We start from the raw sequence: 24,006 nt of genomic DNA on the forward strand, positions 1-24,006 counted from the left end.
TGCAGCTTTGACTCTCAAGTGGTCTCATTGTCTAGCAGGACTCTGGGGGCAGAGGACTTGTAGCAGGTCCTCGTGCCATCACTCAAGATGGCACTGCTCGGAACCCAGTGCTTAGGAACTCTGCAGAAAGGTCCAGCGATGGGGTGATTCACACCCAGGCAAGTCTGACTCTCAGAAAGCGCTGCGGCTGCCTTCCTGGTCTGGACACTTGAGTCACAGTTTGGGGTCAGTTTTCTGTCCAGAACCCCTGCCCTCAGCCAGACGTTGCATGAGCAGCTTGTGATCTGGGCCCAGCCACAGAGATGTCCAGCTTCCACCCACTTTCCTGAGGGAACCACATGCAAGGGCAGCTGAAGGCCATGGCTGACAGGGACAGTCCTCAGACTGTGGCTTCCTCAGGGTCTTCCTGTGGCTGGAGGGACTGGGGGGCCTGAGGTATCAGGAGAGCAGATGTCCGCTGGACCTATTCACAGAACAGACACTACTGTCCCATGGCTCAGGGGGCATTCGGGGGTGGGTGCTGGGAGCTGGATCTGTGGCAGTGCCCAGCTGGGTCTTGGCAGAGCTGGCAGCAGGACTTGAGGTCCTCCAGAACCTGGGCAGTGCAGCGCGGGGAGGTCTGCACATGCTCAGCTGAGCCCACGAGGTGCCACCAAGTCCCCACAGCCCCTTGGCCGGCACCACCCCCACTCGCAAAGATGCTGGACCTGGGCTCTGTCCCCCACCGCTGCCTCAGGCCTTCTCTCAGCCACCTGGGGGAAACACGCTGAAGAGGACAAAGCGCTCAAGGGGCTGAAAGGTTCTCAGGGTGGCGAGACTGACCCCGGCTTTTCCTGCCTCTGTGCCACCCAGAGCCTCCAGAGCATCAGATGCTACAGCCCCTGAGGCCTGGTGGGGCCGCACCCAGCTGCCTGGCCAGAGGTGGAGGCCAGAGAGCACACAGGTCAGGCTCTGTTGGGTGGGGTGGGGCAGCCTTACCTTCTGCTCATTCTCAGGGTCCTGATAGCCGCAGGCGTCCATGAAGTCTGGAAACATCTCTGACCACCCATCACCTGTGCAGTTCTTGCTTATGTTTCCTGGAAGTCAAGTTGGGGTGTTTGGTCTGCAAGTGTGCTGAGCAGCTGGACTAGGGGTCTGTGCAGTGCAGGCCCCACCAGCTCAGTGCCCAAGTGTGCCTCAGGCTCTACACTGGACATGGACCCCACCTGGCCCTGGCAGAAGGAATCAGACATGTGACACAGAGCACAGGACAACGAGGAGAGGAGTGTGGGGTCAGAGCTTTTCTCGGGACCAGGACTGTCACGCTGTGTGGCCAGGCCCCTCTCTGCAATCAGATCGTGGTTCCGTTGCCAACTCTGCAGCATAAACAGGCTCGAGGTGGGGACGATCATGGTGGCTATCTCAAACAGCCTCGTTTCCTGGCTCTGCTCGCTGGCTCAGGAAGACAGTCTCAATCACACGTTCCAGAAAACGGAACCTTTTTGTTTTCCTCTCTTCACGGCTCCTTCTCTTCTGGTCCCTTCCTTCTCACCCTGACCTGTGCCACCATCCCAGTTCTCTAGCCCAGATGAAAAGCTGTGCTTTCAACGCATGGCGACTTTCTGATTTCCACTGCATTTTCCCTTTTCTATTTCTCGGAGGGGAGTTCTGTTGTTCTGAAAATCTGTGCGTATCATGCAGCATGTTTTTGGGAATGGACATGAAACACACCAAAATAAAATCCCTTCCACCAAGGAGTCCAGCGCTGGCTGGCAATGCCCTGTGCAGAGGGAGAACAAACCCCAACCCACTGCAGGCTATGCCTCTCAGCTACAGCCCAGGAGAGTGATGCCCCCAAGAAGTGAGACTGGGAGGAGTTTCCAGGACGCTGTTGGTTTTGTGGATACAGAGCTCTGGGTCCAATGGGGGCTGACCACATGCTATAGCTGTGGGGAATTTTTGTGGGAGCACCAGGCTCCCCTCTGCACAGTGTATATCTCTGTAGTCATCTCAGTCCTGCTCTGTCCTTGTGTGTGTTGGAGGTGAGCACTATCCCAGTACCTGTGGTTGGTTGTGTGTGTTGGAGGTGAGCACTATCCCAGTACCTGTGGTTGGAGGTGAGACCCTTCCCTGGCCCCGTTGTTGGGGGTGAGACCCTTCCCTGGCCCCATGGTTGGGGGCGAGACCCTTCCCTGTCCCCGTGGTTGGGGGTGAGACCCTTCCCTGTCCCCGTGGTTGGGGGTGAGACCCTTCCCTGGCCCTGTATTGAAGGTGAGACCCTTCCCTGGCCCCGTGGTTGGAGGTGAGATCCTTCCCTGGCCCTGCTGTTGGAGACTAGCACCACCTGTCCCTGTGGTTGGAAGCGAGCATCTGTCTGCCCCTGTGGTTGGCTGGAGGTGGCCCATCAGCTCCCTACATTCCCCTCAGTGCTGATGGCCATGCTGTCTTGGCTGTGAGGAGGCTGGCACTTGAGCTTCCTGGTATGTGTCCCCCATGGGAGTGACGACAGCCTCTCAGAAGTACAGAGGCACAAAGATGGTACCTGGTTTGCTGTAGAAATTGCTGAACACTTTCGGACACGGCACAGTGACAGTTTCGCCAAGCTCTGCAGGCCGCCAGCAAGTGATGTTGTCCCACACGCCACTGCAGGCTGCAAAGGAGAGAACAGAGGTGACCCCAGCCACACCCACAGGACAGCACCCGCAAATTCAGGGTGCCCAGCAAAGAGCATTCCTGAGAGCAAATGCATCCAGTGTGTTCATTTAGTCAGTGCTGGGCAAACTTCCGCACCAGGGATAGAGAGAGTAGCCATGGACAGTATCCCACATCAGGGCAGAGAGTAGCCTTGGACAATGGCCCATACCAGGGCAGAGAGCAGCCTCGGGCAGCATGTACCTTGTGAATTTTAATAGAATCCTTGTCTGTCCCTGGCTGGTGCGGACCCCTCCCTATCCACAGCAGTAAAATGAGAACTGCTCAGTAATAGTTCACTTAAGGAGATGTCAGGTCACAGGCCTAAAGTGCTGTGTGCTCTCAGGGAATACACAGAACTTCAAGGAAAATTCTCAAACCAAATTATTTGATAAGATGGAGTTGGTTTTAGAGGCTGGAGAGACAGTATAGCAGGTGGGGCTCTTGCCTTGCATGAGACCGGCCTGGGTTTGATCCCTGATACCCCATATGGTCCCTTGAGACCCATAAGGAATGATCTCTGAGCACAAAGCCAGAAGTAAGCCCTGAGCACTGTGGAGTGTGACCTCAAAACCAAGAAAGAAAAAAAATGTAGTTGATTTTAGTGGTCAACAATGCCATAGTAGTGATGTAATCTTAGGTTACATTTTTTGAGTCACAAAATAAATTCATTCTCATTTCATACTGCTCTCACTTAAAACATTTTCAAATCTTGTGTTTCATCTTAATAAGCACCTGGGCGCCTACGGAACTCACTTCTTTATTACCCAGAGGGGAGGTCCAAATCTTTCAACCTCAATGATGGAATCCATATCTAAGCTCAACACTGTTTACCTCTGAGGCATCTCTACCTTGTGATCTTGGAAATTCTGTGGTTTAGTTAGACTTCAACAAACTAAATAGCCACATCTTGGATGAAGGTGAGCAAACTGGCTGCAGTTAGGATCAATGGGCTTCTTGCACTGGGTATCCAAACAAGAAGGGCCGAGACAGCTGAGAGAGCATCTCCAAGACATGGCAGAAGTCTGGTGAGTGCAATGGGTCTCAAAGTGTGGCGGAGCGGAGGGACCTGCGGGACCCCGAGACATGCACGGGAGGTTCTGGATGGCAGGCGCCTGTGGTTGGGCATTCGAGTGCAAAGCACTGAGGTCCCAAGTGCCCCTAACTTCAAGACGTGGGCCCCAGCACAGCAGGAACTGGGCCAGCCTGGCCAAGAGGAAATGTGCTCGGTGGGGGCCAGGGGCTCAGCTACCTGAGGGCACCTGCCCCTTGTCTGGGGAAAGTCTGAACCATCACTGCAGACACAATGAAAGCTACACAGCAAGGAGTGCATTGCCCGCGGCTCCAGGGAAAGCACAGCCTTCCACCACAGGGAGAGTCTGGAGTGCCAGCTGGGAGCCACGGTGACAGCCCACACAGGGAGACACATCACAGCCTCAGAGGCAGCAAAAGGAGAGGAAAGCAAGGAAAGAAACAGCCACCTATGTGCACTGATCGGGAAAGGGAAATGAACACCAGAGAAAGCTCCCAGAGGAGTCGGCTGTCCCCGACTGATTTGCATCTAAAGAATTTACAACGCTCCACTTATTGTAGCACTGTAGCACTGTCCTCCCGTTGTTCATTGATTTGCTCAAGCAGGCACCAGTAATGTCTCCACTGTGAGACTTGTTACTGTTTTTGGCATATTGAATACACCACGGGGAGCTTGCCAGGCTCTGCCACGTGGGAGGGATACTCTCGGTAGCTTGCCGGGCTCTCTGAGAGGGATGGAGGAATCGAACCCTGGCTGGCCGCGTTCAAGGCAAATGCCCTACCTGCTGTGCTATCGCTCCACTTATGAAAGAACCAAAGTGCAGAACTCTCATGATACCAAGACATCCCTCTTCCAGTGTTCCGTCCACTCGAGGCAGCACTTGGTTCAGGGCAAAGCAGAACGTGTATGCAGTCCAGGGTTCCTGAGCGCACGTGTGGGAATGATGGGGAGGGTCATGTGGAGGCAGGCAGGTGGGCCGGGACTGGCAAGCACACCGGGCCAGCAGCAGAAGAGCCCAAGAAGAAGGCGAACGTGGGAGAAAGCCTCCTGGACAGTCAGGGGCAGCCTGGCTGCCTGGGAAGAACAGTGAGCATGAAAGAGAGCCCAATTCCCTGCACTCTGTGCCCAGGTATTTGGCCTGTGAGACGGAGGCCATGCAATCAAAGTCTGGACAGAGTCTGTTGTGTTTACACGTGAGACTCTGAAACCCACCTGTGAATCCAAGCATTTCCAATTCTGTAAGATTCTCAATAAAATAACGGAGCCTGTGCAGACTCTTCTTAAAAATGGCGCCATCATAAACGGTTGATAATGGACAGTACCTGACCAGAACCAGATGCGAATGGACACCACAGTGCTGGTATATCATCAAGCAAAATACCAGAAAGGTGAGCTCAAATAGCAGGTGACAGAACATGAGCCAAGTGGTAGCATACGTCAGTCTTAAGAAGTCGGCTCTCCGAGGTGTGTCCCTCATCTGGCCACCCCCAACACAATCTGACTTAACCCTCAATTCAAACAGCTGAAACCTGCAGCAATGTGGCCCCTGGCCCCGGGCTGGGCACTTGGCCTCACCACACAACTCAGCCAGAACCTGCTCTCTCACGGAAGTCCCTCGGGACACCGTTGCTCAGCTGTGGTCAGGTCAGAGCTGAGGTCAGGCCAGCAGCTTGTCAGTCAGCGGCCTCTTCAAGTGTAAGAAAGGAACCAAGACTGCATGCCACGGAGGCAGCTTTCTCCGGCCTGTTTCTGTCAGGGTTTCAGCTGAAGATGCTACTTACAATCCCTGAGCACTTGAGGAATAATGAACTGGGACGTCAGGCAGGAAGTGGTCACTCACCAGCCAGGAAGGGAGAGCAGCCATGTACACAAACACAACTAAGGGTGTGTGGGTGCACCTGACATTGCTGCCCCAAGGGCACTGTGTGGATGCAGCCTGGGGGGGGGCTTCATAAAGCCCCTTGGCCCAAGTACCTGGGTGCCAAGGAGAAAGCACAGGGTCCCTGAGGAAGGGAGCGGGCGGCAGAGGGCTCTGTGGAGGGACTGTGCCCTCCTTGCAACACTCTAGACCACGTGGTCCTGTGAGCTCAGGGCAGCTCAGAGCTCTGCCAGGACACTGGGCTCACCAACAGCTCAGGGGCAGCAGCCGCTGCTCGTGCCACTGGGGTGGGGTTCCACCACCACGAAGGACTCCCCGACCTCAGGTGAAGACCCTCCGCCCCAGAACCCCAGGCGGACCCTGCCAACGGCTGACCGTCTATGCTGCTGAGTCTGGATTCTCACTGTCTGTCACAATCAGCCTGAGTTTATTTCAGGGAAGTCAGAGCATGAGTCTCGAGGCTCAGGGATGACACTCAGAAGCCTTACGACCCTTCACTCCCTGCTAATGGCCACAAGGCCCAGCGGCCTTCATCCTGGCAGAGAGCAGAGCCACACAGCTCTGCTGCTCCTGCTCTTCCGGTCTGGGGCTGCCCTGCCCTCAAGGCTTGAGGCCAGCCCTGACCTTATGCTTGCGGCTGCCCTGCTCAGGCACCGGGCTTCATGTTTCCCAGACAAGCCAGAAGAACAGAGCCATGGAGTCCTGCTTCTTCCATTCACCACACCGAGATGGAAGGATTCTCAGCCCTTGTTCGTCTGAGAGGAAGGGAGTCTGTGGGCAACACTTGGTACCAGGTGGGTGTGCCTGTGCTCCCCTCAGAGCTTCATCCTTCCTTGGTTCTGGGCATGGGCAGTGCCCTGCGCAGATGTTCCAGTGGCCTATACCCCAGTGCCCACATGAGAAGTCACTGGGGACAGTGGTCAGAGCACAGCGGGGTAGCCACACTGAGCCACGTGCAGTGTGAGAGATGCCCAGTCCCGCAGGGACACTCAGGACAGACCGAGCCTGGCATCACAGCTCTGTGGGGACTCGCAGGAGCACCCGGGGGCGGAGACAGAGGCGCTTCTGGTCTGAGGTACCTGCCAGCTGGCAGGGGGCCTCCTCAGGACGAACAGCACCAACAACTTCCTCTTCCAAATGGATTAATTTAAACTTAAAGTCACGAATCCTAGCTGCTTCCAGACTCAGACCGCAGCAGGCAGGACAGTGCAGACCTGCTCTCAGCACCCGAGTGGCACCTAGCGCCGGGCCACCTCTTCTGCCCCACCACCCCCACGGGACCCTCTCATGGCACCTCTGCAGCAGAGGCCTGCGGCTCTCCCCGGATGGCGAGGGGGCTAGTGCTGGGGTGCCCACGGGCGTCCACTGCCTGTCTGTCCTCGAGGGGCTCGTGGAGCGAAAGGAGGAGGAAGGGCTGGGCTTGAGGCACTGAAGTGCTGCCTGGTGCAGAGGGAACGGCGAGGTCTCTGCGGGGGCCCACAGGGCTTCAGCCCGCAGTGGAAACACTGTCCAGCCAAGCTTCCTTTCCTCGTGATTAAGACTGGCTTCTATCCACCTTTAATTTTTCAACTTGAGGTCAAACCAGGAGATTTAAGGACGCACAGCAAGGCAGCAAGGCAATTAAGGGCCAAAGGCAACAGGACTGACATCCACCCCCAGACGGGGTTTGCAGGGCGGGCGGGGGACAATGGGAGAGGCCTTCGGGCTGGCGGGAGAGGGTCTCTGGCGGAGTGTGGTGTGGGGGCACCGCTAGTCAGTAAATCATAGCATCCAATCAGTAACAATCTTCCAAAAGAAGAGCTAAGGAAGCAGCCCCTCTTGGCCCCAGGTCTTGCAGTGTGACCAGGGCCACGGGATCCCGGGACCCTGAGCGGCAGCACAGTGCCGGAGGGGCTGTGGTGTCAGCCCTGCCGCCCCACAGCTGGCCCCAGAGAACACAGGGCCGCAGAGGGCGAGGGCAGGACAGGGGCCCCACGGGCAGCTGTCAGTGCCCTGCTGAGCTCCTCCGTCCTTAGGACGCTCCCACTGTGGTCCTGTTCTGACTGCATGTGGCTGCTCTCGGAGCCCGAGTGGTTCCCCGTGAGCCCAGAGCCAAGGCCATGGTGTGGGGAGGTTCTGGGCTCCACGAGAAGGCTGCTCAGAGGCTCCCTGCCCCACGCCCATGTCCCATGCCCAGCCCTGTGCACATGCCCCTGTCCTGTGCCCTGCACACACTGAAGTGCCTCCAGAACCTTCTGAGCTCTGCAGTTGTGCATCCTGGCTTCATGTGCAACCACAGAGCCGTGTGCCTGTGTGTGAGCACAGAGATGGGTGCCTGTGTGACCACAGGGCTGTGTGCCTGTGTATCCACAGAGCTGTGTGTCTGTGTGTGTCCACAGAGCTGTGTGTCTGTGCGTCCACAGGGCTGCGTGCCTGTGTGACCACAGGGCTGTGTGTCTGTGTGTGAGCACAGGGCTGTTGCCTGTGTGTGAGCACAGAGATGGTGCCTGTGTGTCCATAGAGCTGTGTGCCCATGTGTGTCCACAGGGCTGTGTGTCTGTGCGTGTCCACAGAGCTGTGTGTCTGTGTGTGAGCACCAAACTGTGAAACCACAGAGCTTGTGCCTGTGTGACCACACATTCTGGGGTCTGTATAAACACACAGTTCTGGGGTCCTGGTTGACTGCAGAATTGGAGACTGCCAATATAGTGTTGCAGAAGGGGCTGCAATTCATCTGTGACTGTATCCCCTGGGCTCTGCATGAACAGACGCAGGTGGTGACCGAGAGAGATCACGCTCGGCCCCTTGGGGCCCTGCAGAAGTGCAGGACGCTGCGGCCCAGCCCACAGCACAGTGACAAATCTGGTCCCAAGCTCCTGTGTGAACCCGTAGGCTGTGGGCACCCCCACCGAGCTGCCTGAGGGGCTGGGAGAGGAACCACGACTTCTGCGCCCCCACTGTCCCACTCTACGGCCCAGCACACACTTCCTGAGGCCACGGACTCCACACAGGACAGAGCTCAGGCAGGGATGAAGCTGCAGATGCCCTTCAGGGAACTCACTGCTTCAGAGAACTCCAGGCCCTGATGCTCTGTGGCCATGGAGTTCACTGTGCCGTCTGCCAAGGCTGGGGCTGTTGGGTGGGTCTGCCACTGGATGGAGCTGAGGGGCCCTTCAGCATTTTGCACCCAGACACGGCTTCACTTGGGATGGTGGTTCAGGGTCCCCAAAGTGAGGCATATCCTGGGCCTGAGTCAACAATTATTCAGTTCTGAGATGAGTTTCCTAAAGCCAGAAAGGAACAAATGGCCTTTCCAAGGTGACACAGAGGACTGCTGGATATTCTAAAAATACACGGGATCCAGTCACCCCCAAGCATTAAACATCCTTCATCGGAGGTTGAGAGAGTCCAGGGCTGTGTCCAGGACCCCTGCCAGCTGTGCTCTACAACCCAGTGTACCGCTCTGCCAACAGCAGCCACGGACCCACCGAGTCAGACTTGCACTGAGCAAGGGGTGTGAGCTGGCAGGCGAGGGCTCTGGTCTCCCCCTCCTCGTGGCCTCAGGTTCCCTCCATGGCAACACTCAGTCTTCTTTCTCTCGGACACCCAGACAGCCTGATGTCTGCCATGGATGCGGTCTGAGGGGCGAGGGACACTCATTGCAGTGAATGAGGAGCTCAGACATGGGCACCCTGCCGCGCTTTCCCCAGGATAATCTGCACAGATTTATGGCCGCGACTTGGGTGGCTTCCCAGGATCATTCCAGAATATACATCTCCAGTGTTATGACGCCCATGACAAGCCCTGGCATACACAGCATGGCAGAGTGGGGCCCGTGTGGAAGAGCTGACCCAGGAAGGCCATGCTGACCCTACTTCCCTGGCCTTGGGGCTGCAGATCCTCCACAGGGGCCAAGCCCTCGGCCCCAAGACAGTGGTCCTACCTGCAGCTGTGGGTGATAGGTCGGGCCTGGCTCATCGTTCTGGAGGCCTCACTGAGCCCTGTGGGTTCCTCTCCCCATGGTGCCACAGGGGAAGTGCCGCCACAGGATCAGCTGAACCTTCCATGGGGCAGCCTCAGTCTGCGCCATAGTTCTACTTGCCTCAGAGCACGCACACACACACACACACACACACACACACACACACACACACACACACATGTTTAGAGAAAGTGTTTAGTTTTTAAAAAAGTGATAACCACTCTGTGCATTTGTGGCTACAACCGGAGAAAAATTCTGTCTCCTGGAGAACCCGTGGTAGAAGGACCAAGCTTACAGAAGAGAGTCACTGACAGAGGTCACCACACATCCTGGCGAAGAGTGTCCAGATCACAAGTGGACCAAAGGCCTGGGCAGTTCAGTTGCAGCTTTTCTCTCCTTAGTACGTCTGTGCAGCAGAAGCTCTAGGAACAGAACCTGAGGGGCTCAGCAGCATCAGAGGTCCTGCCTGTCACTCAAAATCACCGTGCTGGCCCCTGTGCAGGACATCCCCCTGCTGGCGAAGAGTGGCTGCTCAGCTACACTCCATGGCTGTGCCCTTCTTCGCCTTTCCATGTCTCACTCTGAACATACAAAGATCCTAACTGTAGGCACCTAGCCACACAACAACACATAAGAAACAACAGCAGACTGCAAAGGTCACAACTGCAAAGCAAATTTAGTGAGTGAAGATGCTAGCCTGGATGACTCAACCAATAATAATGAGCTGTATAGCCTCTGATAAGGAATTTAGAGAGGAATTGTTGAGGGTGTATAAGGAGTTCAAAGAAACAACGGAAAGCACCACCAACAAAGCAAAAGCAGGAAAAGACAAACAGAAATGATAGAACTGAAGAACTTGGTAGGTGGAACGAAAAACTCACTGGAAAGCCTCAGCTGCAGAGTAACAGGTGGTGATGACAGAATCAGTGAACTCCAAAATGAGGTGCAGAAAACCTCCAGACAGCATCAGAAGGTGGAAAAAAGCCCCAAAATAAACCAACAGATTGACAAGAACACTTAGAATGAATTCACTAGGAGCAATGTAAGAATCATCTGGATCCCAGAGGGGCAGGAAGACAACTGCCCTGATGAAGACGCAACAGTCAAAGCAATCACTGCTGAGAAGTTCCCAGAGTTGAATAGTGCATGCTCCCAGATCCGGGAGGCCTGAGGGTGTCAGCTAAAAGAAATCCAAATGAAAATACTACAAGACAGATCCTAATCAGAATGATGAAAACCATAGAGACAGAATACTAAAAGCATCAAGATCGATCACGATCACGATCATCCTGTTGTTCGTCAATTGCCTCGAGCAGGCACCGGTAACATCTCCTTCGTCCTACCCTGAGATTCTAAAAAGTGCCACATTCAAGGCTCTTTCAGGTTAGGAGAATGAGACCCATCATTGTTACTGGTATTTGGCATATTGGGTACACCATGGGGAATTTGCCAGACTCTACCGTGTGGGCAGGTTACATTCGGTAGCCTGCCAGGTTGTCCAAAGCAAGAATGCTGCGTGGACGCGGCATCTTATTACAAGATCAAAGAAGAAAATTACTCACAAAGGAGCATCCTTAAGATTTACAGCAGACTTATCAGATGAAACCCTCTGGGTCCAAAGACAGTGGTGGGATATAGTGAAAAATACTCAATGAAATGAATACCTCACCAAGAACACTTTCACCCAGCCAGACTCTCATTCATATTTGAAGGAACAATATACAGTTTCACAGATAAACAACAAATAAGGAACTTCACAGAATCTAAAACCATCATTACAAGAACTAAACAGGTTACTTAAGACAATACAAGCCCCCAAAACATGCCAACCTCCTGCAGAAGGATGGCACAAAACCCCATGACAATAATCTCCCTCAATGTCAATGGCTAAATACACCAATTAAGAGACACGGAGTGGCAGGATAGATTAGAAAACTGAACCCAACACTCTGCAAGAAACACATGTGAACATTTAGAGGAAACACAGACTCAAGGTCAAAGTTTGGAAGACAATTCTTCAAGCAAATGCCCCCCTCAAAAAGGCCAGTATGGCATACTAGACTACACAGACTTCAGGCTGACGGTTATAAGAGACAGTAAAGGTCATTTCTTAAGGATCAAGGAATCTGTACATTAGGAAGAACTCAAATTCCTAAACAATATGCAACTAATGAGGGACCAGCAAAGTGTTTAAAACAACTGCTAACAGACTTGAAGAAAGACATTGATAGCAATACAATAGTAGTTGGTTGGAGATTTCAACACTGCTTTGTCACCTCTTGATAGATCAAATACATACATACATACACATATACATATATATATATATATATATATATATATATATACTTTCATTCTCAAGAGGCTGAATACACATTCTTCTCCAATGCACATGGGCACTACTCTCCAAGACAGACCACATGCTGGGATACAGAACAGACCTCCATAAAGTCAACAGACCTCCACAAAGTTGAAAGCATTAAAATCATATCAACTATCTTCTCATACCATGAAGTACTGAAAGTAGAAGTTAGTCACAAACAGAAATGGAAATTAAATAACTTGTTACTGAACAACGAGTGGTTCAAAGAGGAAGTCAAAGAGGAAAATAAAAGATTCACGGAAACAAATAAGAATGAGGATTTTTACCTACCAGAACTTGTAGGATACAGCAAAAGCAGTGTTAAGAGGAAAGTTCATTGCTATGCAAGCATTCATCAGGAAGGAAGAAAGGGAACACAAAAGTAAACTGTTTGCAAACTTAAGAAATTGGAAAATAACCATCAAAAGGAGCTCAGAACAGGCAGGAGGAAGAAAATAATAAAACTTTGGAAATTAATGAATGAATTTAATTAATTGGAAAGTGGAAATTAATGAACTGGAATCCTAAAAAAACAATCTGAAATATCAATGAAACCAATTGCTGGTTCTTTGAAAAAAAAGATGGATAAACCACTAGAAAGACTCACACAAAGAGAACCCTAATAAACGGAACTGGAAATGAAAGAGGGGACATCACAATAGACACCACAGAAATTCAAAGGATCATCAGAAATTACTTTGAGAATCTTTATGCCACAAAATGAAAGAACCTAGAATAAATGGATAAATTTCTTCACACCTATAAACTCCCAAGGCTGAACAAGATTACTTGGAATACCTGAACAGACCTATCACTATTGAGTAAATTGAAATGTTAATTAGAAGTCTTCCCCAAAACAAAAGTCCAGGCCCAGATGAATTCACTAGTGAATTTTTTCAAACCTTTAAAGAAGACCTACTGCCAATCATTTTCAGACTTTCATAGAATTGAAGAAACAAAAACACTCTCAGTTTCTATGAAGCAAACACACCCCGATACCAAAAGCAGATATAGAAACCACAGAAGAAAAGAATTATAGGTCAATATTCTTGATAAACACTTCACTTAATCACTTAACTTCCCGTTAGTCGTCGATTTGCTCGAGCGGGCGCCAGTAACGTCTCCATTTGTCCCTGTCGCGTGCTAGTGTAGCCCAATGGCATCTCTTCGCTCCGGGAACATGGAGGGCCTCAAACCGATCGTTCATGACCTTGACAAAGAAGTCTGACCATCTGGTAGGTGGGCGGCCACGTGGTCTCTTGACATCCCGTGGAATCCAATCAGTAACAGCTCTAGTCCAACGGTCGTCTTTAAATCTCATTACGTGACCAGCCCATCTGATTTTCGACAACTTGGCAAATGAGACAGCGTCCCTGATCCTTGATCGTCGACGGATGTCAGAACTCCGGATTCGTTCTCTCATTTGAGTGAAACGTGATATTCCAAGCATAGCTCTTTCTATTCTTCTTTGGGAGACCTGAATGGCGTTCTCATCTTGTTTGCGTAGGGCCCAGGTCTCTGAGGCATATGTTAATGCAGGAAGAACAGTGGAATCAAAGAGATGTGCCCGGAGCCGGAGGTTCTTCGTCCTCTTAGCTATTTCTTCGATGCTCTTGAAGGCGTTCCAAGCCGCTCTCTTCCTCCTGCGCAGCTCGGGTGCCAGGTCATTTGTCATGTTGACCTCTCGACCTAGGTACACATAGCTGTTGCATTCGGAGATGGTCGTTCCATTGAGAGCGAATGGGGCGTCAGGAACAAGGCTGTTTCTCATAAACATTGTCTTCGTAAGATTCAGCTGTAGTCCTACCTTTCCACACTCACGGTCAAAGTCGGCCAGCATTTGTGCCGCTTGGCTGATGTTTGGTGTTATTAAAACAATGTCATCAGCAAAGCGGAGGTGGTGTAGTTGCCGACCATCTATCTTCACTCCCATTCCTTCCCATTCCAGTCGTCGCATGATGTTCTCGAGGGTGGCACTGAAGAGTTTTGGTGAAATGGTATCACCCTGCCGCACCCCTCTCTTGACATCAACGATCACTTCTTTGTAGAATGGTGAGATCCTGGTAGTGAATCCGCAATACAGCTCACGGAGGATCCTGATGTATTGGGCTTGAATGCCCTGATTGGCTAGGGCTTCAATGACCGCTTCCGTCTCAACAGAATCAAAGGCCTTCTTTAAATCAATGAACATTAAGCAGAGCGGCATCTTGAACTCCCGAGAAACCTCAATGAGTTTGGTTATCGTGTGGATATGGTCGATGGTGCTGAATCCTTTACGGAACCCTGCTTGCTCACATGGTTGTCCTTCATCTAGTGTTCTGCCAATCCTATTCAGGATGACTCGAGTGAACAACTTGTAGATGACAGACAATAGGCAGATCGGGCGATAGTTGCCAATGTCATGGATGTCTCCCTTCTTGAACAGTAGTACGGTCCTGCTGGTTTTCCATTGAGATGGAACCTTGCATTCAGACAGGTAGCGAGTGAAGAGCCGAGCCAGTGTATTGATGAGTACTGACGGCAGGTTCTTCAGGTGTTCAGGTCTGACCTTGTCTGGGCCGGGTGCTGTTTGCTTCTTTACTGATGAAATGGCGTGTCGGATTTCGGAAGGGAGAACGTTGGGAACGACATACCCATCCTGTGGAATTTGGTATGTCGGCAAGTGGACATGGCTATCGAAGAGATTTGAGTAGAAGTCGTGGATAATCTTCTCCATTGCCGTTCTGGAGGATGTGATGGATCCATCAGGACGTCGGAGGGCAGTCATCTTGGTCTTATAGTTGGCGAAGGACAGGCGGGCCTTACGAATACTTTTCCCGGCTTCTGCCGCATCTACCAGTACTTCTGCTCTTCTCTCTTTGAGGTCTTCCTTGATCGCATCTCTGCACTGCTTTGCAAGCTCGGACGTTAGCTTGCGGTTGCCTGAGGCATGCGCCAAACCACGCTGGCGAATTAGCTCAAGAGTTTTCGAAGATAGGCGACTTTTTGTGGCTATCTCTCTCTTGGCGTTCCTCGCACATTCATGGAGGTGCTGAACCAGTCGATCGTATTCCTCGTCAATGTTGTCAACAATGGCATCTTCCCATGTTGCCGCAATAGTACCAAAGAGTTCCCAGTTGGTGGTCGTTCTGGGAGTTCTCTTTTTGAACTTTGCAGCCCTTTCTCCCCGCTCTGTGAAGTAGAATTTTGCACGAAGGAGACGGTGGTCCGATCCCGTTCGAAATTTTGGGACAACAGCGACATCAGTCAGGCAAAACCGTCGATTGAATATGATGTGGTCTATTTCGTTGTGGAATCGTCCACCGGGAGACTCCCATGTCCATCGTTTAGATTCTGCCTTCTGGAACTGTGAGTTACCATGAATGGTCTTGGTCGACATGATGAACTCAGACAGTCTCTCACCCTGTTCGTTCCATTCTAGGCCATGGGTTCCGATGTGAAGTTCTTCAGCTGATCTTCTCGGTCCTATCTTGGCATTAAAATCACCCACAATGATCTTGTAGAAGGTGTGGTCTTCTTTATAGAACTTCTCTAGCTCCATGTAGAACTTCTCGATTTCTCTTTCATCATAATGAGATGTTGGTGCGTAGACAACGAAGATAGAAACTGCAGGTAGTGAGCCACATCTATTCAAATGTAAACGTCCGATTCGGGTTGTTAGGCATTCAAATGAATCAATGCTCTTGGCCAAGTTTGTGTTGACAAGGACACCGACGCCTCCAACACCTCTTTTATCGCATGTTCCGAGGAACAATTCTTCTCCAGTGTCGAAAACGGCATGGTGAGATTCGTGTCTTCTTGTCTCGGTCAGACCAATGATGTCGTACTTGATCATTCGCGCTTGTACCATCAGGTCCTCGATGGATGCATCTGATGCTAGCGTACGTGCATTGAAAGTACAGACGATCATTTTTGTCTTCCTTCGTTGTGGCAGCCTAGGTCGGCCTTGAGATTTTGTCGGCCTCTCCTTTCTCATCCTTCTCAGTGCTGCCATGTCGGTGAAGCCTTCAGGGTCAGGTGAATGAGACCAGTTGTAGTTACTGGTTTTGGCATATCGAATACACAGCGGATAGCTTGCCAGGCTCTTCCGTGCGGGCGGAATACTCTCGGTAGCTTGCCAGTCTTTCCGAGAGGTATAGAGGCTTTTGGGGTGACCTCTAATCACCCTTGTAGGTGTTACCATATTTGAACCCTATCAAATATGGTACGACAATTCCAGAAGACGGGGATCGCCAGGGTTGATAAACACACATGCAACAAAATACTAGCAAATAGAATCTAACAACTCATCAAAAAGAACATAAACCATGACCAGGTAGGATTCATCCTATGAATGCAAGTATTGTTTAACATATGCAAGTCAATCACCATAATAATACAATATTAATAAAAGAAACATTTAAAACCATATGATCGTGTCAATAGATGCAGAGAAAGCATTTGACAAGATTCAGTACCCTCCATGATAAAAACTCTCAGGAAGAGGGTTTCCTTAATATAGTCAAAGCCATTTCCACAAACCCACAGCAAACATTATTCTTAATGGAATAAACTAAAAGCTTTCCCTCTAAGACCAGGCACAGGACAAGTTGCCCAATCTCACCACTTCTATTCAATATGGTACTGGAAGTACTTGCTGTAGCAGTTAGGCAAAAAAAGATATCAAGAGCATCCAAATAGGAAAGGAAGACGTCAAGCTCTCACTATTAGCAGATGACATGATACAATACTTAGAAAATCCTAAAGTCTCTATGAAAAAAGCTCCTATGAACAATAGATTGGTATATAAAGTGACAGTGCTACAAAATTCATATGCAAAAGTCCATGGCTTTCCTATATACAAATAATGAAATAGAATAAAGAGCTATTAAAAAATCCAGTTCACAATTGTGCCTCAGAAAATCAAGTACCTTGGAATCAGCTTAACTAAAGAGGTGAAGGACATATACAGAGAAAATGATAAAACAGTACTTCAAGAAATAAAAGGACACAAAGGGAAACACTTCCCCTGCTCATGGATTGTTATAAAAACCAGCTCCCGGAAGAGAACAGCGCAGTCTCCTGCCCTCGCGCCTGGCTGTCCTCGCCGGGGCCCCTTGGAGGGGAGCGGGTTGAGCTTTCCTCCCCGCCCCGACCAGGGCTCTGGCAGCCGAAGATCTCCAGGACCAGCCGCCACCATGCTGAGACTACTCTCCACACGCATGAAGGTACCAGCAGAGGAACAAAGGCATGCAGGTCCTGGGGCTGAGATCTCCAAGCCTATTCGGATTGGGGCCGAGCATCCTCCACCCAGATCCTCCAGTAGGCGGGGGTCACACCCACCAACTGGCCCCCTGGTGCCGTGTAATCCCATCAACGGCCAAGACTCAGAGACTATAAAAACTGGCTCCCGGAAGAGAACAGCACAGTCTCCTGCCCCCGCGCCTGGCTGTCCTCACCGGGGCCCCTTGGAGGGGAGCGGGTTGAGCTTTCCTCCCCGCCCCGACCAGGGCTCCAGCAGCTGAAGACCTCCAGGACCAGCCACCACCATGCTGAGACCACTCTCCGCACACCTGGAGGTACAGGCAGAGGAACAAAGGCAAGCAGGTCCCGGGGCTGAGATCTCCAAGCCTACTCGGATCGGGGCTGAGCATCCTCCACCCAGATCCTCCGAATTCCAGTAGGCGGGGGTCACACCCACCACCTGGCCCCCTGGCGCCGTGTAATCCCATCAATGGCCAAGACTCAGAGACTATAAAAACCAGCTCCCAAATGCGGCCGCACGACATCTTATTATGACATCTTATTATCTCATTCCTACTTTGGACAAACTGGCAGGCTACCGAATGTAACTTGCCCACATGGCAGAGTCTGGCAAACTCCCCGTGGTGTACCCAATATGCCAAATACCAGTAACAATGATGGGTCTCATTCTCCTAAAGAGCCTTGAATATAGCACTTTCTTAAAAATCTCAGGGCTAGGATGAAGGAGACGTTACTGGGGCCTGCTCAAGGCAATCGACGAATAACAGGATGGTCGTGATTCGTGATTCGTCGTGATGGATTGTTATGATAAATGACAAGATTCAGTACCCATTCATGATAAAAATGGCAATTCTCCCAAACCATTGTACAGACTCAATGCAGTCCCATGTCATCTTAAAAATAAATATATCAAATCAAACACTCCTGAAATTCATATGCTACAATACTGGCTCTCACCACACGAACAGCTAAAGCAATTCTTGGGAAAAATAAGATGAGAGAGATGATCACCTTTCCCAACTTCAAACTACACTACAAAGCAATAGCATTAAAACAGCATGGCACTGGAATAAAGACAGACCCTCAGATCAATGGAATAGACTTGAATATCCTGAAACAGATCTTCTGGTATATGATCAGCTAATTTTCAGTAAAGGAGAAAAATGTATGAAGTGGATTAAGAAAAGCATCTTTAACAGAAACAATATTGACATTCCTCACTGTATCGCTGTATCACTGTCACATCCTGTTGTTCATCGATTTCCTCGAGCAGGCACCAGTAATGTCTCCTTCGTCCTAGCCCTGAGATTTTAAAAAGTGCCACATTCAAGGCTCTTTCAGGGTCAGGAGAATGAGACCCATCATTGTTACTGGTATTTGGCATATTGAATACACCACGAGGCGTTTGCCAGACTCTGCCGTGTGGGCAGGATACTTTTGGTAGCCTGCCAGGTTCTCCAGATTAAGAACTAGATAATAAGATGTTGCACAGCTGCAAATGCGGCAACACACTTCCGGGAGCTGGGTTTTATAGTCTCTGGGTCTTGGCAGTTGATGGGATTACACGGCACCGGGGGGCAGTTGGTGGGTGTAACACCTACATACGGGAAGATGGGGGAATCTGGGTGGAGGAGGCCCCAGTCCCAATCCGAGCAGGCTTGGAGATCTACTCCCCGGGTCCCCCACACCTGGGTTCCTCTGCCAGTTCCTGCATGCGTGAGGCCTGTCCGAACATGTGGAGCGTGGTCTTAAGCATGGCTGTAGTTGGAACTGGGTATCTTCAGCTGCCGGGGCTCTACTCAGGGTGGGGAGGGAAACTCAACCCACCCTCCTCCAAGGGGCCCCGGTGAGAACAGCCAGGCGCAGAGGCAGGAGACTCTGCGCTATTCTCTTCCGGGAGCTCAGTTTTATAGTCTCTGGGTCTTGGCTGTTGATGGGATTACACGGCACCATTTTGACATTCCTCTAAAACTATAAATTGAGCTTCCAAATGACCCAGAAATACTGTTCCTGGGAATATACCCTAGTGGTCCCAAAACACAATGCAGAAAAGCCACCTGCACTTCAATGTTCATTGCAGCACTATTCACAATAGCCAGAATCTGGAAACTACCCACGTGCCCAAGAACAGAAGAGTGGATAAAGAAAACATGGCACATCGACACAAGAGAACATTACACGGCTTTTAGGAAAAATAAGTCATAAATTTGCATATACATATAAATGGATGGACTTGGAGAGTATCACACTGAATGATATCATGCTGAGTGATCAATCAGAGGGAGAAGGACAAATGGAACGTTTGCACTCATTTGCAGGATAGAAACAATCTACATAAAATGTGAATGATATCTAAAGACAGTAGAAACAAGGGCCAGGAGGACTGGCCCACGGTGGGAAATTTGCCATAAAGGGGAGGGGGAGTACAGTTAGGACAGGGAAGAGGCCACTGTGACAATGATACTTGGAAACGATCATTCTGGACAAGAACCGAGTGTGGAAAGGAGGTAGAGTGACATGCACAATACCCTTTCAGTGTAGTACTGCAAACCACTAAATGGAAACTAAGAGAGAAAGAAGGAGAGAGAAAAAAGTGCCTGCCATAGAGGCAGGCTCTGGGGGAGAGTGGAGGGTGGTCAGGAGGGAAACTGGGGACATTATGGGTGGTGGGAAATGTGCACTGTGAAGGGGTGGGTGTTGGGGCATTATAGCACTGAAACTCAATCATGAGCAACTGTGTAACTGCATCTTGCAGTGTTTCAATGAAAACATTTTTTTAGAAACAGCACTGTAGACAAAGATAATGTCCACTCTGGACTGAATGACGGAAGCCCCTTCCCCCGTGGGCCAACATCACTGAGGCCCCACCTGCTTCTGGGCTAACATCACAGAGGTCCGTCCCATCTGGGCGCCATCTGTCACAAGGTAGAGTTCTCATGACTCTGTGCCATACCGCCTGTGGCCTGTACCCCCTGGGGTTGTCAGTGTCCCTCTGGGGGATAAAATGGGCTCTGCAGAAGAGAGGCCTACACTGCTTGCTGAGAGAAAGAACCAGTCCCATGTCTCTGATCCAGGCTCTCATTGGCAAGGACTCATGCAACCTTTCACAGGAAGCTCAAACCAAGTAACCCTTTGCTTAAAAGGGTCAAAGAGAAACAGGTTCTAGAGCTTCCCTGGGGGCCCCATCCAAGGAACCTTAATCTCTCAGGACAGACTCCCTCCTCCCTCAGACTGCAAGCCCCCTACATCCACATGCAGAGCCAAAGGCATCAGAAAGTCTCCAGCAAACCACAGGGCTGTGCATATGGGGTCTGGGTGTCAGCAGACGGCCCACACATATATGCAGGGGATATGAGGTCAGTATGGGTCACACATGCTAAGGATGCGAGGTCAGCCCCAGCCACATACATGCTCAGGACATGATATGAGCCCAGGTTAATACACACTCAGGATGTAATGTGAGACCAGGTAACATACATGCTCATGACATGGTGTGAACTTAGATCATATACACTCAGGATGTGATGTGAACCCAGGCAACATACATGCTCAGGACGTGGTGTGAGTCCAGGTAACATACAAGCTCAGGACACGATGTGAGCCCAGGTTAATACACACTTAGGATGTGATGTGAGCCCAGGTAATATACATGCTCATGACATGGTGTGAGCTCAGGTCACATACACACTCAGGATATGATGTGAGCCCAGATCATAGACATGCTCAGATGTGAGGTCAGACCATGTAACATACATGCTTAGGACATGAGATCAGCCCTGGTCATACACACTAGGCCATGTGACCAGCCCAGCCACACATTAGGACAGGCTTCACGGCTGTGGGGGGTGTTTCCCCGAGGCTCTCAAGCACAGTGCAGGACTGACACACTGCGTCCTAGGATCAACGTATGGATCAATGGATCGATACAGTCAGGTCTCTGAAAAACACCTCAGGGGTTCTCGATTACAAAATGAATTCTTTGGAGGGTTTAATTTAATTGTGGGTTTCCCTGGATTTATGGATTTGTTTCTTGTTTTGTGTTTGGCTTACGTTCAATATAGAGTAAAAATTATTCCTTGTCTGATATATGAAAAACACCTCCCCGACACTGAAAAGTGTTTTTTCTCAAGTCTGGTACTCATTGCGCCAACTTCCTCTTCCTGCAGAGTTCTAAAGCGGCTCCCCAGACCCTTCCTCACTGGGTCACTAAGAGGTAGATGGGCAGCCTGATGTCCAGCCGCCAGCTCAGGTCCCGCCCTGTTTCTGCTGCTCTGCCTTCCCCTGCTACACTTACGGCTATTTGCACCCTGGGCACCCTAGAGAAGAAAGGAAAGAACTTGCAGCTCCAACGATGCCCTCCACGGAAAGATCAAGGGTGGCCAGGCCAGTTCCTGCGCCAGGTCCTTCCTCCCCGGACAGCTGCCCCCCGAGCCAGCTCCTTCTACAGGGAAGAGCACCACGAGAGACAAGGCTCCTGCCGAGCTGAGGAAGCACCTTGACACGCAGCTGCACCACGACCCGGCTGAAACGCAGCCCCGGCACCACCACAGTGGCCAGGCCACTCCCTCTCTTCCCTGTAGGGTCACGCCCAGAGACCTAGTGACTTTCGGGGACTGACTGCCCTCACATACACCTGTCCCCCAAATATGCCCCCCACACACCTACCTGCCCTCACACATACCTGTCTCCCACACTTACCCACACATACCTGCCCTCAGACAAACCTGCCCTAATACACACCTGCCCTCACACACACCTACTCACACACACCTGCCCTCACACACACCTATCCACACACACCTACCCCCACACACACCTGCCCTCACACACACCTACTCACACACACCTGCCCTCACACACACCTATCCACACACACCTACCCCCACACACACCTGCCCTCACACACACCTGCCCTCACACACACCTACTCACACTTACCTTCCCTCACACACACCTACCCCTCACACACACCTGTCCCACACACCTACCCCCACACACTCCTGCCCTCACACACACCTGTCCCACACACCTACCCACACACACCTGCCCTCACACAAACCTTCCCTCATACACACCTGCCCTCACACACACTTGCCCTCACACACACCTACCAGCCCTCACACACACCTGCCCTCACACACACCTGTCCCACACAGCTACCCCAACACACTCCTGCCCTCACACATACCTACCCACACACACCTGCCCTCTCACACACCTGCCCTCACACACACCTGTCCCCCACACCTACCCACACACACTCCTACCCTCACACAACTGTCCCACACACCTACCCACACACACATCTGCCCTCACACACACCTACCTGCCCTCACACACACACCTATCTCTACATACTACACTTGCCCAACTGCCCTCACACATCTACTTCTAGACACAACTACCCCCCAAACCTACCCTCTACACCTACCCATACACACACCTGCCCGCACACACACCTGTCCTCACACATACCTGTCCCCCTACACCTACCTCCCCCACACCTGCCCTCCCACCTCCCTCCACAAACAAAACCCGCACTCCTAATCCCCACACCTACCCTCCCCAAACCTTTCCCCCACAGCCCACCCTCCATATCTACCTCCTCCACACCTGCCCTCCACCTGCTCCCACACATCACACCTGCTCCCCACCATACCTTCCCCTGTAGCAGGCCCCTCACCAGTGTCTCTGTCACCCAGTGTTGAGCACCATCACAGGGGCAGCACACAGACTGCTTCTGGAGAGGGGAGGAGGAGCCATCGGGGTTCTGAGTTCACTTTGGAGATCTAAGTTCACTTTGGGGTTCTGAGCTCACTTTGGGGTTCTGCGCTCACTTTGGGGTTCTGAGCTCACTTTGGGGTTCTGAGCTCACTTTGGGGTTCTGCGTTCACTTTGGGGTTCTGCGCTCACTTTGAGGTTCTGAGCTCACTTTGGGGATCTAAGCTCACTTTGGGTTCTGTGCTCACTTTGGGGTTCTGAGCTCACTTTGGGGTTCTGCGCGCACTTTGGGGTTCTGAGCTCACTTTGGGGATCTAAGCTCACTTTGGGTTCTGCGCTCACTTTGGGGTTCTGAGCTCACTTTGGGGTTCTGCGCTCACTTTGGGGTTCTGTGTTCACTTTGGGTTCTGTGCTCACTTTGGGTTCTGTGTTTACTCAGGTTCTGCACTCACTCTGGGGTTCTGCACTCACTTTGGGGTCACTATAGAGTCCTGTGCTCACCTTGGGATTCTGTACTCTCAATCAGTAGATGCTCCTCACCACGTTCTTTTGGAGGGCCTGGCATACTGGAGGTGAGAGAATTCCCTCAGAAACTTGTTTTTAAGTGATAGTTGTAAACTTCTAAGAAATTGAAATATGTTAAGTTTATATTTCTGACATTCTCTCAAAATAGGAAGTTGGACAACTTGGAGCAGCATTTTTCAGGGAGACCATGGAAGTCCCCCCCCCACCCCCCATCACATGACCATCAGCCCCACTGCGTGCAGACACTTGGCCAGGAGGGGCTGAGCCTGTGCCTCTGGACAGAGACAAGTGAAAGGGACACACGTCACTGACAAGGTCATGCTTAAGGAACCTGGGTGGGGACCACACTGCGTGTGAGGCTCCCCTCACCCCCCTTGGGCCTGCTCCCCAGTGGACTCCACCTGCTCTGCATGTTTGTTCACAGGAGGTTCTTGACAAATAGCCTCATGGGAGCTCGAGAGAGGGAGAGCACCTCAGGGGTGTCCAGGTGTGTGAGGGAGGGTGCCTGTGGGGACCCTGTCAGCAGGAATGTGCTGCCCAGGGTCATCTGCTCCCTGTGCCAGCTGCCATGTCATGTCTGCATACACAAAACAGCAGTGCGTGCAGCCTGG

General features: G+C 51.4%; 1 protein-coding gene across 1 annotated transcript in view; it reads right to left on the minus strand.

The window, feature by feature from the left end:
- The window catches only part of VIPR2 (vasoactive intestinal peptide receptor 2), a 59,551-nt gene that overhangs the window by 30,586 nt on the left and 4,959 nt on the right, over positions 1-24,006 (minus strand). The window contains exons 3-4 of the mRNA XM_056134827.1: positions 2,522-2,629; positions 979-1,076 (exon numbers count right to left, since the gene is read on the minus strand). Coding sequence (XP_055990802.1) covers positions 979-1,076; positions 2,522-2,629 — 206 coding nt within the window. The remainder of the gene's footprint in view (positions 1-978; positions 1,077-2,521; positions 2,630-24,006) is intronic.

The sequence above is a fragment of the Sorex fumeus genome, unplaced genomic scaffold (assembly GCF_029834395.1).
Source record: "Sorex fumeus unplaced genomic scaffold, SorFum_2.1 ptg000107l, whole genome shotgun sequence".
NCBI classification, from domain to species: Eukaryota; Metazoa; Chordata; class Mammalia; order Eulipotyphla; family Soricidae; genus Sorex; species Sorex fumeus.